The sequence below is a fragment of the Acomys minous genome (assembly GCF_964271855.1).
Source record: "Acomys minous genome assembly, chromosome: 6".
In the NCBI taxonomy this organism is placed as follows: Eukaryota; Metazoa; Chordata; class Mammalia; order Rodentia; family Muridae; genus Acomys; species Acomys minous.
The window spans coordinates 23,388,125-23,407,130 of NC_140487.1; the positions used below are offsets into that span (position 1 = coordinate 23,388,125).

General features: G+C 39.8%; 1 protein-coding gene across 11 annotated transcripts in view; it reads right to left on the reverse strand.

Annotated features, from left to right (window-relative positions):
* AKAP9 (A-kinase anchoring protein 9) overlaps positions 1-19,006 on the reverse strand; it is a 174,841-nt gene that overhangs the window by 47,744 nt on the left and 108,091 nt on the right. For all 11 annotated transcript variants that reach the window (XM_084786927.1, XM_084786921.1, XM_084786924.1 and 8 more), the window contains 2 exons: positions 18,590-18,795; positions 12,307-12,536 (listed from right to left, as the gene is read on the reverse strand). In XM_084786927.1, the coding sequence (XP_084643053.1) occupies positions 12,307-12,536; positions 18,590-18,795 (436 nt within the window). The remainder of the gene's footprint in view (positions 1-12,306; positions 12,537-18,589; positions 18,796-19,006) is intronic.

Below are 19,006 nucleotides of genomic sequence, written 5' to 3' on the forward strand. Positions count from 1 at the left end.
AGCGTGTTAGCCGTACATTGGGTAAGTCACAGCAGACACATTGGCTTCTTACTTTAAATCAGTGGACAGACATTCAATCATACAAAGTGGGGGTTAGGGCTAGTGAAGCAAAGCTCTCACTGTATTTGCTACAGACCTGCAGGTAACTATGTGGTCTAGGACAAATATTCAACATTAAACTGTTAATTTCTTCAGTACTGACTGTACAATTTGGTAGACTAATATACAGCATCAAAAGCAAAAATCAGAGATGCAATAAATGAAATTATAACATCTGCTTACTAAACTAAAAGATTTGTACTTCTGAAGAATTTGTAAAAACTCTAAAGCTTCTGAAGATATTCCACTTATTAAAAACCCTTGGATGGCAGAAACACTAAAAACCGAGTGCCCTTCGAATGCTATGAGCATATGCATTCCTGGACACTTTGTAAAGACAGCAGTGCAGACCTGAGCCACAGCTCTCAAGCAGGATGAAAACAGGTCAGTGCTACTGAGTCAGCTGTGGGAAACCAGAGAAAGGCACTGTCCCTGCTTTTGTCAGCTCCTCCTTGTTTGTCCTAGCATGAGTCTGAAGTCTTCAGGAAACAAGTGGCTGTATGCATCAGCAATAGGATTCCAGCAAGCCTTGGGTATCTGTTAGGTTTATATGGACTCTGTGCATCTCAAAATTATAACTACCAGGCTTTAAGTGTAAAATATAAGCAAACATAGTGGTTTCTAGCTTAGACACCAGTAATGTATCAAAACTACCTTGATACTTATATATAATTCTAAATGCATTATCATATATATAATTATACATATATAATTAATATGTTGATATAATATAATTAAAATATGATACTCAATATTACTTCTGTGTTTCACTTGAGTATTTTACCATAAAATATAGAATGAACTGTCACTAAGGCTTAAAGTCATGCAAAATCAGTGATTCTTAACCTTCCTATTGCTGTGACCCTCAGATTTGTGGTGAGCCCAACCATAAAACTAGTTTTTGTTGCTACCTCATGACTATATTTTGCTGTTATGAATTGTAATAAAAATATGTGTTTTCCGATGGTCTCAGGCAACCCCTGTGACAGGGCTGTTCTACTCCCAAAGAGTCTGCAACCCATAGGTTGTGCACTGCTGCTTTAAGTAAATGTCCAAAATACTGAAATGTATTATTCTTTTTTAATAGGATGTTTAAAAATCACTGAAAATATTATTTCAATAAAAATTCATATGAAATGGAAACCATTATCACCAAAAAAGGATACAATTTTATATAAATACTTTTACTTTTATTATTATTATTATTATCATCATCATCATCAGTTTTTTCAAGACAGTGTCTCTCTGTTGTAGCCTTCGCTGTCCTGGACTCGCTTTGTAGACCAGGCTGGCCTTGAACTCACAGAGATCTACCTGCCTCTGCCTTCCAGAGTGCTGGGATTAAAGGCATCATCATGCCTGGCCAAACACTTTTACTTTTAACTGGGAAAGAATTTATTCTTTTTAAATATAAAATACTGTATTTTTTTGGACCATTAGATGCATTTTCTCCTCACCAAAAGTGGGAGGGAAATTAGGGTGTACCTTATGGTCCGACTGCTGTTTTTACTGCTTTTTTTTTTTGCTGTTTGTTTGTTTTACTGCTCTAAAAACTGGGTGTGTCTTATGGTCTTTAACTCCAAAAAATACGGAACACATTCATTTAGATTGTAAAGACACATGACCATAAGGTATGAGCTCACCATTATACAAGTACCCTTTGAGTTAACCTGAACTCGTATTTCCAAAAGTATCCATCCCATCTGCATATGCACATGTACCCCTCCCCCCAGTAAATGATCTAATTGTTACCTAATAAAAGCGTGAACTCTCTGAGTTCAAGCCATAACCAAAATAGGTGCATTTCTTTCCATATTTCAAGTTTATTATAGAAATTCAACAAACAACATACAATCCTGCTTTCAATGAGTAAACTGCCAAGTCTTTGCTTTTATATCTCATTTCACAAGATCTAAGCTAAGATAGCTAGCTAGTGTGACAGTGCATTTAAAGATTTACAATGAACACAAGAAAAAGAAAGCAAAAAGTAGAACCAATCAACCAGAATAAAGCTATCAAACAAATTAGACTTACGATAGCACACTAGGATCCAAACCTCACTGGGATAAAAGATCCTCCTCTAGTTTTTACCTAAATAATTTATACTTAAGTTTCTACCTCCCAGGTGGGTATGATTGACTCCTACTATGTGCAAAATAAATACCTACATCTATATAAAATCAAATCCAGAGCTTTTACATTTAACAAACAGCATGAAATGTGGGTAAAACATTAGTCACTTTAAAAATTGTTGGTGAGGTAGCAAAACTTCTGAAAATGATCTGGCATGTTAAATATTAGCTAGGATTTATAGTTAAAGCCATAAAACTTATAAAAATGCTGAACAGCCTATAGAGAATGTTCAGAATACATTAAAAGAGCCTACCAACTGGAAATGGTGAACACGCAGGCATTTTTACACTAAACATTTGGACTTAGCAGTGTTTACAAATTACTTTTCCTTTTAAAAGCTTAAAAGGTCATTTCTCTATAGAATTTATAGACTTATTAAAACAGAAAGTAAGTCCCCAGGGCAGTGAAAAAAATACAGAACACAAGCTCCTTTTCCCTTGTCTAGAGCTACAGCCAATAGGGCAATTGATTACAAGTATGTTTAACTGGCTTAGCAACCCACTAGGCAGCTCGCGACAGCACACTACCCTTTCTCTCAAACACAGTCATTCTATTTTTAATTTTGGATCAGTATTACACATAGACACAGAATCTTACGAACAGGAAGGACTAGCTTGACTGGCACCGGAGATATGTACTATTTATCTCATTCTGCTATTTGAAGTCAAAAGCAGCTAAGTTGAAATTTTAGGAGAAAATTCAGCCCTTCCACGCACCTCAGGTGTATGAGCAACTAACACTGTAACAACAGCAAAGGGACGGGTCCATTCAAGCTCTATAAAGACAATCATGTTTTCACCTCATTACGGTTTACTACATTTCTAAAGTACTATTGCATACTTACTGAGTAAGGAGGGGTAGGCAGTGAAATTTTAGAAATAAGTTTTAATATGTGTCCATTTCTTTTGTGATTAAAATGAGAAATAGAAGTGTTGATAATTACTGAGTTATTTTCATCCAAATGTTCAGACAGAGAATAAGGATATGGCAAAGGCACTCGAGATTCAACTTCATAAATGTCTTCCTCCTGTTCTTCCAAGCAAGAGCCACTGTGCTGGACAGCGGCCAAATAGGTCCTGAAAGAATCCATTCTAGGTAAAGCTGCCAAGCTTCTTTGTCTGTTCCCTCAGCTTTAAAAAAAAACTAATTACAAGGTTTCTTTTATTAAGACATCCTATTCTAGCACAAGTTTTCTTTCTAGTATTCACAAGTAAAACTAACTCATATAAACTGAATAAAAAGATAAAAAAGTTCAGCTTAAAAAACAAAAAAACAACTCAAAATTCAAACAAGTCCATCAAGTCAAAACCAAATAAAAGCAAAAAGTTATAACGCAACAAACAAAACACAGTCCCGGTTCGAACAAGTGAACCCTTGACAAATGAAAAGAATAAAACTATAAAAACCCAATTAGCCGAGCACTAGAGCTGCTCTTGGTATCTAATGTGCCGGTGGTAATAGGCAAGCCTTCCTAGCAGATCTTGGCAGGCAAGGTCAGCGTGTACATCTCCATGGCAGCACTCTTGAGAAATGCAGCTGAACTCTCCTCGCTGTTCAAAAGGAAAAGCTCTGAACTGAGCTATTCAAATAACCTCCAGGCTGAGTCAAAGTCTCAGTCAGCTTCCCCTGAGGAACAGGACAGAGCTGAGGGTGTGGCTAAGTGTCTGTTCCTTCAGGTACACTGACAGTGGAATGTGAGTACGCCCACACAAAAGCCTGCCTAACAGGATCCAAGTTCCACGTCAGAGCTTTGAAAAGGGTATTTAGACAAGTTTATAATGCTTTGCAGGATTAAGCTGGTGTTTTTCCATCACACTAAAAAGTTGCTTTAAGAATATAAAATAGAAAGTATGCTTGTGTTCACATTACTAATTCAGGAGTATAAAATATTTCTGAAAAACTGAATTAGAACTTGGTTGGTATTTCCTTAGAAATAAGGCATTTAAGAAGCTACTGGCCTATAAATGTTTTGGTTATAATGTCTTCACAGGTCCTAGAGTGCATGTTAAGAACAACTTTCTTTTTAAGGCTATGTTGTATATGGTAATTGGTAAACACATTTCTTTCAGCAGCCTGTGAACCTTGACTAGCATGTTAAAGGCCAAGCTGTGATAAGAGCCAGTCTCCAGGGCCTCCAGAACCTTAAGCAAAAATAAGTGAGACAGTGAGTGACTCTGAATCTTATAAGATAATTAACTTAGAAAATATTCTTCATAATTAGATTCTCAGCAATCAAAGATGCTTTAAATAAAAGATGTTCATTTTGATGTTTTTGTTTTCAATTTTGTAAATTATACAAGATGGAGGAATAACCAACCCAATTATTAGTGGTGTCCAAGACACCTGCTTCTGTGTTTCTCAAAGATGGATCTGTGGGCCAAACGGTCTACTAAGATTTTGATTTGTTGTTGTTACACTTTAAACATAATTTTACCATCAAGGTGTTTCCAACTTGCTTAGCATTGGTAGAACTCTTTAAGTAATTATGCAGGATTTAGTTCTCCCTTAAACAAGTTAAATAAGTAAAAGCAACAAACATGTTTACAATTTGAAAGCAATACTTTATAGAGAAAAAAGGTTAATAGTTTCACAATGTATAATTGTATCTAAGGCTTTTTTTGAGGAAAGTAATAAGCTCTATCCTATAAATTAATTTATATTTAGTATGTATTAATTGTTGATCATCTAGAACCTGATGGTAGTCACGTTAGTCTGGATAATTGAGACAAAAAATTGGAGTTACTTTATTTTACTTTTTTTTATTGTAAGGGCATTCATATGGTTTTTATATGTAAGTTGAATTATACTATCATAATGAATTAAAAATTTTTCTCTAAATTACTTTAAGGTGTGTCTGTGTGTGTGTGTGTGTGTACGTGTGTGCGTGTGCGTGCGTGCGTGCCCATGTGAATTGTTGTTTCTTTTTATTATTACATTACTTTACGTATATGAGTGTTTTGGCTCTATGTATGTGGACTACATGTTTGCTGGTGCCCAGAGGCTGGAAGAGGATATCAGGCTAGCTGGGTTACATATGATTGTGAGCTGCTATGCTACTGCTAGGCATCAAATCCCAGGCATCAAACCCCAGGCCTGTGAAAGAGCAACAGGTGCTCTTAACATGGAGTCATCTCTCCAGCCCCTGATGTGTTTAGTTTACCTTGATCTGTGCTCTTGGTTATATATACATAAAAAATGCTTCTTACAGACTTTTGTTTTATATAAATAGAAGCAAGATGTGCCTTCTAAAAATGGACAAAAGCAATAGAGCTTATTTTGCACTATTTTGATCAAGGGTTTTCTTCCTGAATTTAATACCAAGTGTGGTTTATAAGACTAATCCTTAAAGGAAATTATAGTTTCAAATTCCTGGGAATAATGGCATTTCTAATTATGTACTCTCTAAACTTCAGGCTATCAAGAGAGTATCTTTATTTGGATGTATGATAACTTCCATGATTTCCCATATTTCAAAACCCCCGCACTAAAACGCAGTGTCTATGAAAAGGAACCCATGATTCACTCCTCTCATGTCTCAAGGATTCAGACCTCAGGTACTTCCTTCATTATTACGCTCCTTCTCCAGGGGATTATATTCAATTTCTAAACACACGCCACATCAATTTCCACCTGCGAAGACTTCATCTCTGTCGTGTCTCACCTGGAATGCTCTGAGTCTCCCCATCTTTCCACATTTGGTACCTCTTTCCTCACCACCTTCCTGCCCATCGCCCATCACATGACCGTTTCAGGAACATCTCTAAAACAGACATTTGATACCATTTTCCCGCTACAGTATCTGACTTACGCCCTATGTCTCTTCAATTTAATTCACAAGGGACTCTGACCTGTGGTCATCACCTGTTCATCAGCCTTCACCTTTCACCACACAAGTGTCTCATGCTCCGCCCTAGGTGCTTGGTATAGTACATAACTCTCTACTACTGCTTAAAAAGGACACACCAAGCCAGCCAACTGTCACAATTTTTCTTCTCGATCACACACCTAGTCTTTAATTCTCCACTTCCCTTTAAGCCACTCTCTCTTGAATCAGGCTTTCATTTCTGCTATTCCATTGAAATGGTTCTTGAAGGGTCCCCAATGATGGCAGTATTTCAAAGCCCAGCTTCCAGCCTGCACTCACATTACCCACCAGTGCTGGCTGACGGTGAGTCATCTCATTCCTGTGCAGGGGACGGAAGTCCTACTGACTAAGAACATGGGCTCCATGGTTAAACTGCCTGAGTTCTGAGTCTAACTCCACAACCTGACTGTACGCTGGGCAAGCGACCTCTCCAGCTTGTTTCTGCGCTTCTGTCCTGCAAGGACAGCCATCACACACCAGTGCTTCAGTGTATCTTTAGCAAAGGGGCAAAGTGTTGGCTTGAAAACTGCGAATCTCACATATCCAAAGATGGAAAAGAATCTCCTTTAAGCAATGAATATGTAAAGTGTACATCTATACAATGCAATATTCCTCATTTACAAAAAGAAACACACACAAAAAAAATCTATCATTACACACAACATAGAGGAATCGAATCATAAGCACAGTTTGTTAAAGCACCTGAAAGCCACCTTCAAAGTTCTAACTAGCCAAGGGTCTAGCTGGGATGGCAGAGGGGACATGAGATCACATCCTTCTCTGAGGAGCTAGTCACCTTTTATGGCTGCTAGGAGGGAAAGTCAGTTTTCTCTAGGGGTGTGGTCTCTGGGAGGCTGATCATGCTCCACTGGATGGACCCACACCCATCTGTATATGGGCAGCACTAACTGGGTTGTTTGTTATTTAAAAGGTGCGCACGTGTGTGTGTGTGTGTGTGTGTGTGTGTGTGTGTGTGTGTGTGTGTGTGTATGTGTACACTGTGTGTTAAGTCAGACATTGTAGCAGGAAAATGGTATGAAATGTCTGTTTTAGAGATGTTCCTGAAATGGTAATATGATGGGTGATGGGCAGGAAAGTGGTGAGGAAAGAGGTACCCAATATAGCCAGGCACAGTGGAACACACCGATTTAATCTCAGCACTCAGGGAGGCAAAGGCATAGGCAGGCGGATCACTGTGAGTTAGAGGCTAGCCTGGTCTACAAAGTGTCTGAGAAACTCATCTTGGGGATGGGATGGGGTGGGGTGGCGTAGGAAGTAAATGTGGAACGGGAGACTCAGAAAGTCCCAGGTGAGAAGTGATGGAGATGAAATTTGGCAGGTAGGAACTGATTTGGGGTGTGTTTATGGGTTAACAGACATTGGTATAATCCACGGGAGGAGGTGCATGAGAGGAAGGGAGCACCTCAGGTCTGAATCCCTGACTGGTAAGGTTAATGGAGAAATACATCATCACTAGACAAAAGGTTAGTAAAACTGAAATGGTTTATATTTAGTTAGTAGAATTATCCTAGTGTAACTTTATAGCTTCTCAGTCACAGCGCGAGCATGCACAGTGTACAGGACAAGGGCAACACGTCTGCAGCTTTTCTGTGAGTCTACAGTTATTTTAAAATGAAAAATTAAAAGCTCTTAGTGACTCTACACCCCGAAAAGAGTTAACAACGTTCTCTATCGTCTGGTTTCTGCATCACTCTGATCTCCTTTCCCACACTACCTCTACACTTTGCTCCAGTTATAATGCTCTGCCAGGTGCACCACACGGCCTTCAGTCCTGTTCCTCTGTGAGAATGCTCTTTCCATTTACTGGTCTGATATAGTCTCCTTTGGTCCCCCCTACCCCCCAACACACACACACAAAAGAATCATTTTATTATTTTATGCACACTAGTGTGCCTGGTGCCCAGAAGAGGGCACTGAATCCCCTGGAGCTGGACTTAACAATCGGCTGTGAGCCACCATGTGGGTGCTGGGACTGGAACCTGGGTCCTCTGGAAGAGCAGCCCATGCTCTCCGCTGCTCAGCCACCTCTCCAGCCCTCATGTCTTTACTGTATTTGCTCCTTATATTGCCAAATATAACTCCCTTTATTTCCCTGTCCCCAGCGCTCCGCCCCATCACATTCTCTCCGTTTTACTTCTTAGCAGTTATCTGACATATGATGTCATTTATTACTGACCAGCTCTGTTAAATACGCTCTGGAAAGTGGGAGTTTTATCCAACTTGTTTGTATTGTATATCTAAGACCTGGAGTAGTAACTGTTATGTAGTATGTACTCAAAACAACGTGCTGACATGACTCAGCTGTAGCAGCAAGGTCCCCAGGCCACCCCGCCCCCTGTCAAAGCTGCTCTCTTCTCTAGGTTAAGGCTTCCTCAACAGAACTACTTGTCTGACCTTCTCTTTCAGCACAGGAAGCCATCACACCAGTGTCTGCCAGTTCTATTTTAGATGTTTTAACAGTGCAAGATAACAATAAGGTTAAAGCGAAGTATTCCAATACGGAGAAGAAAAAGTTTTGGCACGTGGAAGGGGAAACATGGCTCCACTTACTTTGCAAAGAGCTTACTTTGTGCTGCTTTAATTGAACGCTAAATACATTCACCATGTTATTACTGATGACATTCTGAAGTTGGTTGTTTAAAGCCATCACTCAGAATTAGTAACGGTGAACAAAATTTAGTGGAAAAGAACACTACACAAAGCCCCTGTTATCCTGCTGACAAGTAAATTCTCCTGAGCCAGGTCTCAGTTCTACAGCTGCTCACACTGCATGCCAGCACTTCATTCAAAACACTCTGTAACAGAGCAGGGTGTGGGGGTGCACGCCTTTAATCCCAGCACTAGGGAGGCAGAGGCCGGCCTGGTCTAAAAAGTGAGTCCAGGACAGCCAAGGCTACACAGAGAAACGCTGTCTCGAAAACCCAACATATATAACAAATATTGGTAGAGGACTTCAGAGTTTAGTCCAACTGCCTCTAGTTACTGGCCCTCAAATGCCAGTGTGCATCACAATCACTAGCTGACCAAATAAAGACCAGGCTGCTGGCTCTCCAGCATGCAGGTCCTGGGCATCCTGAGCATGTGCAGCTCACCGGGGCTGTGCTGCTGCTGCTGCTGCTGCTGCTGCTGGTGGCATCTCTGTAGGAGGTCTCTGTCACAGAGTGGCTGCTGCCTGCGCACAGCTGAGATTTGCGCAATGGCATTTAAAATTAGAACAATGCAGCCAGAGCAAAGCAACACAGTACTGCCCTGGCACTTTAATAAGCTGAAAAAAACCTGGGCTGAGCCACGGCCAGGCTGTGCTGTACCCCAGGACTCCATCGCCTGGGGAATTGAGTGCTTCAGGTCAATCTCACACTCCCGTCAGCAGCTCACATTACTATCATTACGAGCAAACTCTTTTCTAGCTGCCTATGAAGACAGTAGCCTGTGAGACCTACTTATCACTTGAAATTATCTATGGTGGTTGTCAAAGAAAAACACACATTATATTAGCTAGCCAGACAATACTTTATATTAATATACAGTAGCTATAATATGAGCAATAGTCAAAAGACCCAAGTCAAAAGTATTAAAGAATGGTCAAGAAAAACATGCATTGAGCTTTTGGTATAACGGACAGTACACATATGATGTGAAAGTGAAAGGAGGAACTGGAACTGTGTCTGAGCAAAGACAGGAGGAGATGTGGGAAGCAAAGGAAAGGGTCAATCAAAACCAAATTTGTATGAAAAGGCCACTATGAAATTGAAAAACTAAAAAAATTATAAAAAGAAATACATATTACACAATTATTAACGGCAGCAATAAACAAAACCAGAAGCAAGATGACATGGAATTCAGTGTGGAATCACACCGTACAGAATACTGAACCCACTGAGGGCAGAACAGTTAGAATCCACATGCACACAAGCTTTAGAAGTGCTGAAGAGCAACCACCTTACTTTCTGAGTCAGTCAGCTGACCGGGCAACAGAACAGGAAGTGGTGTGGACATGAGCACAGTACAGGGAAAGCCAAGGCAGGTCTTTAGCTCACTTGAAGAGTAAACGCTTTAACAATATCTGTGTAGAAAATGTCTACTTTCTTTCTTTTTTTTTTTTTAGTTGTAATAACCATTTTTATTCTATTAATTTACATAACATAAATTTTTATTATATATGTGTATATATACATACATATATATATATATTCAACAATAAAACTGTGATCTACAAAATTAACTATACCACCTACTTATTGGCATGTTGTGAACATCTGCTTAGAAGCTGGTGTTTTGCAGCATCAGGAGAGAATTCACATTGTGTCACAGCACTTGTAATGTCAGTTCTTGAGTTAGTTTCTTGAACTTTGGCTAATGATCCAACTCTTTGATCTTTAAGTATAACTTAATGTTAAGTGAATAACACAAATAAAGCTGGCTTTTATTGGTACCATTTTCTATTCAGCTGTTTGGATGTTAATAAAGAAATATCATTCTTTGGATTTTGATGTAAGTTGGGACCACCAATGTGATTTATACCAAATGTCTGACAACTGGTAAGACAATAAATATTTAGGTTTTTAAGAACACTAAATGAAGCAATATGGCACCACCAGAGCTGAGCTATCGTACACACACACACACACACACACACACACACACACACACACACACACAGACCACTATCACTACCACCAACAACAAAAGAACATGAATTAATAATCATTGGTCATAAAGAAATTAAATTAATAAATAAATGAAAAGCAGCATATGGTGGTGCATGCTCCTGTAATCCCAGCACTTGGGGAGGCAGAGGCAGGTGGATCTCTGTGAGTTCAAGGCCAGCCTGGTCTATAAAGTGAGACAGCCAAGGCTACACAGAGAAACCCTGTATCAAAAAATAAAAATAAAAAAAATAAAAATAAATGAAATAATGAAAACAAACAAGCAAGCAAAAAATCAATTCGTAAATAAAAAGACACAGGGTAACAGAATGAATGTGAAAACAGGATCCATCCTTTGGCTGCATATAAGAAACATAGTTCAGCATTACAGATGGGCCTCACAGTAAAGGGTTGGAAAAAGATTTTCCAAACAAAAAGACCTAAGAAGCAAGCTGGTGTAGCCATTCTAATATCTAACAAAATAGACTCCCCACAAAAATTAATCAAAAGAGATAAGAAAGCATACTTCATATTTATCAAAGGAAAAATACACCAAGGTGGCATCTTTGAACATTTATGCACGAAATGCATGTGCACCCACATTTGTAAAAGAAACATTACTAAGCATTATTAAATCACACATTGAACCACACTTATTAATAGTAGGAGACTCCAACACCTCACTCTCACCAATGGACAGGTCATCCAGAAAACAAAACAAAACAAAACAAAACAAAACACCTACAACAAAACAGAAATAATGGAGCAGACAGACATTATGACCCAAATGTATCTACAGACCATTTCACCCAAACACAAAAGATTATACCCTCTTCTCAGCACCTCACAGAACCTTCTCCGAACCGGCCACACACTGGTTACAAAGCAAGGCTCAGCATATACAAGAAAACTGAAATAACCAACTGGACCCAATCAAACCACAATGGATTAAAGCTGGATTTCAACAACAACAGAAAGAACAGAAAGCCTACAAATTCACGGAAACTGAACAACTCTCTACTCAATAACTATTGGGTCAAGGTAGAAATAGCGAAATAAATACTTCCTAGAATTCAATGAAAACGAATGTATGGAATATTTCACTTAATAGTAGAGTTTAAAATCTTGATAGTTTTAAGCTAACATGTAACAGTAGGTATCCCTGAATTTTACAACTGGAAGAGCTCATTACAAGAACACATCAACCTTTACCATCTGAAAAGCATACTGTTATCAGGTCTGTATTAGAATACAATCATTATTTATTTGTTTGTTCATATGCTTATTTTTCAGGACTGGAGAGTATATCGTTCACAAGCCCGGGAAGCACTCAACCTCTGAGTTATATTCCTGGGTCTTTTTCACACTTCTTTAAAAAAGGCATGGACCCTTCAGCTGCCCAGGCCTGCCACATAGCCACTGCTGCTCCACCACCCAGCGCAAAGCCTGACCAAACTTCTGTAGGAGGGTAGAGAGAATCATTAAGTCCTCCTGTGGATTAGCAGAAGGTCCGCACGGAACTCAGCAGGACAAGAAGGTTACCTGACTGCTGGTCTCACTTATGGCTTCTAACAGCTTTTCAACTGCTGCTTGTAGCCGAGAGCTAATGGTCAGCATAAGTTCTTCATTGTCAGGATCTATCACAGGCCCAGCAAAGCCACTCTTCACAAGCCGCTGCGACAGCTCCGTTCCTTCCTCGGTGACTTGTGACCACATGCTGTCCTTCACCGCTGTGGCGCTTCCAGGATAGGAGGGTATGGACTCATCCACAACTAGAAGAGCAGCAAGTTAAAGGTGTAAGTGAGTCACACGTTTAAAGTGCAACATAGGGAACTGAAGACACCAAGTCAAACTAAAACGTGAATCATTACAATCTCAAGGTCTTTAATAACAAAACAAACATGCAAATGAGTATTGAACAGCAAATAAACAGAGAAGGACAATGTTGTGCTAGTAAGAGGGCAGAAATTAATACTTGGCTACTCAGAATATTTTCCTTGATGGAAAAATTATTTTTGGTGTAGGAGATCAACTCTGGAGCCTTAGCATGTGCACCATGCACACTCACTCTCTAGTAAAGACCTTTAAGACACCTTGAAATAGAGATTCAAGCAAACGGTTTGAAAAGTGATGAAGACTTGTAAGCAACAAGACCTGGTCCCATCTTCATAGACTTCACAGTGCAATGAGAAGGCAAACACAAAGCAAAGTGACAGAGACTTAGGGGCTGGGGAGGTGACTCTGTGAAGCCAAGTGCTTGTCACATGAGCACACATAAAAGCCAGATGTGGAGAAGCGCATCTGTAATTCTAGTGCTCCAGAGGAAAGCAAGGTGCAGGGACAGGAGGATGTGGGGGCTTGTTAGACAGCCAGGCGAGCCAACATGGTGAAGCTCCAGGCTCAGTGAGGCATTGTCTCAGAACACAGTGGAAAGTAACTGAGGAAGACTCCTGGATTCCATAACAAACTCACGTGACTGAGCACACATACTCCGCCACCATCGCCCACACCCTACTTTCTATGAGTAGATCAGCGTGGGCACACTGAAGAGATCATGTGGATATGTTTATCTGCGACCAGGCCATGCAACTTTTCAGGGAAACAAATGATTTGCATTGATTTGGTTACATACTGAAATGGACTAAGATAATTTTGTTATGTGCTACGTCTGCAGTGGTATGATGGAAAAAGAGTATAAACTAGTTTATTATATTCACAGTACTGATATTCTAATTATTTTTACATAAGGATCAGTACATATACCTAGGTAGAATCTAAGCTCCACTTCCCCTAAAGAGTAGTTCTCTGCGCCCTTCCTAACGCTGCGCCCTTCCTAATGCTGCGCCCCTTTAATACAGGCCCTCATGTTGTGGTGACTTCAACCATAAAATTATTTCACTGCTACTTCATGACTATAATTTTGCTACTGTTATGAATTGTACTGTAAATAGCTGATATTTGAAAAGGTCACCCCAAAGGAGTCATGGCCCGCAGGCTAAGAACCGCTTCTCTGAAACCAAGGCTTGAGCACTTATCACTGACACCTAATAGCACACTCACCCAGGACAGCACGCTAGAGCCACGAAACCAGATGCAGCTTTTCTAAGCCTCCATTAGTCACCTCTATCAACAGATGGTTGGTGACAGAATACCAGCGTGCCTTTTTTTGGTAGGGAGGGTATAAAGGAAGGAAGTTTATTTGAGTAAGAAAAGGGGAGAGAGAAGTTAGGGCCTGAATGAGCCATGAGGGTGGAGAGCCAGAGCCAGAGCCAAGCAGAGGAGGAGAAACCAGGAGAGAGCGAGCATGAGAGTAGCATATATATATATATGACTGGTTGCCTACATTGAACATGTGTATCTTGTGTGCACCTATACAAACTTCTGAGCCACCATGCAGATGCTAAGAACCTGGTTCTCTTCAGGAACAGCAAGTGTTGTAACAGCCAAACCATCTCTCCAGCCCTCAAAAGTTTGCTATTATATATATGTTTATATAATTCTAATCATTGGTGTAGCAGCAAATATAACTTTTACCTTGCATTTTATTCTTCAAATTAATAAAAAAGCATGACTCCTGTACTGGCATTTCCTTCTATTATACCGTGTATTTAGAACCAAATATCTTGATAATGGAACAAACACTTCAGAAGTATTAAGAGTTCAAGATGATCTTGGGATTCAAAATGGTATACAAAGTATGTAAGTAATGCACACTGTAAATCAAAGGAAGCCATCTAGGAATTTGATGGTATTTCTGCAGAAGCCACGGGAGCAAGAGTTCTTACTTGGTGCTTAGGAAACAAAGCCACTTATGTCATATACTATGTTTATCTGAGACATTAAATACACTCTAGTGACACTTTTGTTTTTCATGGGTTTGGAGAATATGATAAATCTGAGGCAAAGAATACAGTCTGATATGGTGGAAACACTAGCAGACAAAAATGCATGGAGAAATGCGGGTGAAGTAGGGGAAAATTTCAAAAGAGGGTAACTAGAAAGTGGGCTGGATCCAAAATGCGAACTGTCTTAGGTTTTGTTGGAACTTGGGGTTTTGATAAAGACTGGAAAAGATTAATCATAATTTAAAACAAGATAATAGCAAATTCATGAACCAGGGAGCAAAATTTAAGAACATATAAAAAAAAGAGTAGATTGCTTAGAAGGCTATTTTAATGCCCAACGAGGAGTGATGAACCAATGATGTGGAAAAGACACAAGGAATGAAGTCCAGTGGGAGAGAGGGCACAAGCTGGACATGACTGAATGAAAAAGGCAAGAAGAAAAGTGTAAGACGACTCTGGGTTTCTCAGGTGATTCCTAATGACAACAACCATTAAGACACAGACCAACAGGTCAGGACACAGTCTGTACTGTGGGAATGAACATGACAAAGCTACCAACAGGATGTGTACAGACACATAGCATGTGTTAAGCTTGGGCCTGCAACTTTTACATCTTTTTTATAGGTCTGAGAGTTGAAACACTTGAAGTGGATACATTTGTTGTAAAGATAACATTAAGAAGGAAAAAAAGAATCTCATACAGATCATAAAGTAACAACAACAACAAAAAGTTCCATTAAAAAAGAAGTCATAAGCAGAGTATTTTAAAAGGATAAGCTTCAATTTTCACCTGGACGAATGGGCCGGCCCTGAGAAGACAGTGTGAGTGTAATGGTTGGCTAGTGCCCTCTGAGGACAGCGCTGCTGCTATGTGAACAGAACTAAGGTCGGTAAAGACGCCTGAACTAGTCTATTCTCTCCTCCAGTGTGCTGAAATGTACTCGGAAGCGCAAAGCTGGCAACAATCAACACCTCAAAACAAAAGGGTGCGAGCTGCGCATGACCAGTGACACAGAGGAGCAACTGATGAGAACAAGACTGAAGACGCTGTGCGTACGGGAGCAAATCTCAGGCACAGAGTACAAAGGACACGTAAAACCAAGTGCACCGTGCATGGAACGGGATGCCAGTGTTTCTGCAGTGGATAAGGAAAAAGGAAAAAAGGAATTTAAGTAGCCCCCAAAAGATAAAGATGCAGCACAGCACACTTAGTAGTTTGGTTCTAGGGGAGACTTTGCCTAAATCCTCTTGTCTGGGTCACAAAGGGAGTTCAGGGCTAGCCTGGTACAGAAAGCAAAGCCATCTCAAAACAAAGAAACAAACAAATAAGCAAGGAAGGAAAGGGAGATCCATGAGTGTAAGTTAAGGTCATGATAATCTAAAGAGAACCAATGCCTTCTCATTAGTAGGCTACTGTTGTCCTCAGCACAGTACTGTGACAAAGACAACACGGGAAACAAACTTCCATTCCTGGCTTGCCAGCACAGAGGGGAACATCTTCCTCTAGGATATGTCAAAGCTAAAGGAAATGCAACACAGCTCTGAGAGTTCATTTTATCAGGGGAAACACCATTCCCTCAGACAGAACTGAGCCCACACTAGCTTAACCGTGACTTCCAACTTCATAAACTAGCTTATTCCCACAAGGAAGTAAACATTCATTACTTATTTTTTTCAAGTGTTAGCAAGTCCATACCTGTTAAAAATCTAAACAAGTTCAGAGCTGGAGACTGAAAACTGGCCACATGTGTTACAAGGAAAAAAAAAAAAAGCAGTATATAAAACCAAAAAGTAAAAATCACCCTGTAATCAGATTAAAACTTAATTTTTGTTATGCCAAATGAGGCATTAAAAAAACTTTAAAGGTATATTTTAGCTTCCATCTAAAACATACGAAGAAACAGCAGGATGAATCCTAGCACACTGAGCATATTACTAATACTGCAAAGCCAGCACATTATTGGGGTTTATGAAAAATTCAACATTTTAAAACCATAAGCTGTTTTAATTCAATATATACTTAAAAATGGAAACTGGGTATGTGAATATTCCTTAATGACACTGATGGCCACATCAAATTATTAACAAGATCTGTACCATTGCTGATCATAAAAATGTAAGATGTTACCGTCAGAGCACACACAGTGATGCTTATGCTAACAAAATAATCCTTGCAATAATATGGAATGCAGGGTGTGGTGGCGCACGCCTGTGATCCCAGCACTAGGGGAGGCAGAGGCAGGCAGATGACTGTGAGTTCAAAGCCAGGCTGGTCTACAAAGCGAGTCTAGGACAGCCAAGGCTACACAGAGAAACCCTGTCTTGAAAAATCAACTAGATCAACTAACCAACCTAACAAAAAATCAGTTGTGTTTTGATCTTGCCTCCTGTGGGAATTCCAGTGCTTCCCGTTAGCAGGAATCTGAATTACTACAGAGCAGGAACAATGGAGACATGCTCAACAACAGTTTCTAGAAGCTGGGATGCTCATCAACGAGGAGTAACTGCTAGGTTTTTTCAGTGGACACAAACACACTTCCCCTCCACTGGAAAATGCAGACGTAATATAGAAGAGAAGAAGAAGCCGTGTGGATCAGATGTCCTTTAAATTCTGCATTCTCAAAGTAGACAAAGATCAGCACAGACTTCCGGTGAGAGTTAAATGGCCCTGTATCCCTTGTAACTTCCATCGCACTGCTTTGGCAGTGAGCTCACTGCTGTTTGCTGAATGTTGCAGTATCTATGGCAACTGTTGACATGAAGACTGTTTACACTCTACAGGTTCCTCAGGGTGTTTCTAACTTGCAGAAATCAGCCTAGCCTCAGCTTTACAGGTAGAACTGTAAAACTCCTTAGACAGTGAGGTAAAACCAGTTCATCTTTTTTGTTATTTTTTCTTTTTTTTATGTTTAATTGATAAAACACATCTACACGTTTTAAATATTACCTTGTTCTACACATTAAATATTCTTTGCTAAGGAGCTTACTCAAGAGAAAAGCTCATCTGAAAAGTAAATTGACCAAGTATGAAACAAGTGAATTTGAAAAGAAATTTTAACAATCGTTATTTCAGTTGTTTTACTAAAGCATTTAAAAATTATCTTTAAAGTCAACTGAGGTGCTCTTAAGTTAATTTTATTTAAAATTTTAAATCAAACTTTTCTGTGAGCTGAGAAACACTGCTGGACAACCTGTAATTAAGCAAAGCATTTATAATTGGGTATTTTTTCTCATTTCTCCACAGGGAGCTCAGCAGGCCGAATGGTCTCCAGAAAGAGCATCTGACTGCAAGAGGTCTCAGGGAGGGATGGAAGCAAACTAGATTTAATTTTCTAATCCAAGATTTCAACCCTATCTCTCTGCACTTGACAAAGCTTTCTTGTCTTTTGATTTTCTGATTCTCCTTCAGCAGGGAATAAGGAACTGAAAAATGAGAGAGACCAGAGATCAGCCGGAAGCCAGAAGATGAGCACAGCCAACACAGCCAGAGAAGCCAGAGGAAGGGAAGTCAGAGCGTATTCCTAATGCAGGCACAGCACACTCCGGCATACGTCACACTTCCCAGAAGGCAGGTAGGGCCTAGCAGAGGACAGTCCAAAGAGACGACAACTTTAGGCTTTATATAGAGACTCATTTTAAGCTCTCCAACTGGTGCTAGATTCCTAAAATCTGTTTTAAGCTTTCCTTACTTTATACGTGAGAGTCCTAAGTAGTGATGCAGAATTATTTGTCAGTAGACAAAAGAGGCAGGGTTGTAACCCCATGTATATATGGTGGCAGCCCTAAGGCACACATTTGCAAATGCTATACAATAATGGTGGTTGAAAAAAGTAGCCTTAAAATCTTTGTGTATGATGGTCCATTAGTAGCAAAAACGTTGAATAGTCTCCCTTATGTAGTTTCATGTATACATTGGGAGTGCACTGAACTGAGCCTATGTTCAAGGTGTGGACTATTTCAACAACATATGGAAGCAATACCTCTTGTGCATTCTTCTTGGGCACTGGGCTTGGCAGATGCCTCTATGTCTGACCTCCAAAGCAGGCTGGAAACCGGCTGACCCTTACTAGATCTATCAAGAATCCCAAGAACATGGCGGCCAATTGTTTCTTCAGCAGCAGCTGTTGTCTTGACAACTTCTAACAGGATCTTCAGAAGACGATTATTGGCTTTTTTGAGAGCATACCTATACAGAAAAAGAATCATTTGTTAAAATGCTTAATTAAAAATTAAACAAGGATGCTTTATAGAGCTGGGCAGTGGTGGCACACAGATCTGTAATTCTAGCACTCTGGGAGGCAAAGGAAATTGGATCTCCATGATTTCAAGGCCAGCCTGGTCTATAAAGCAAGTCTAGGACAACCAAGGTGACACAGAGAAACCCTGTCTTGAAAAAA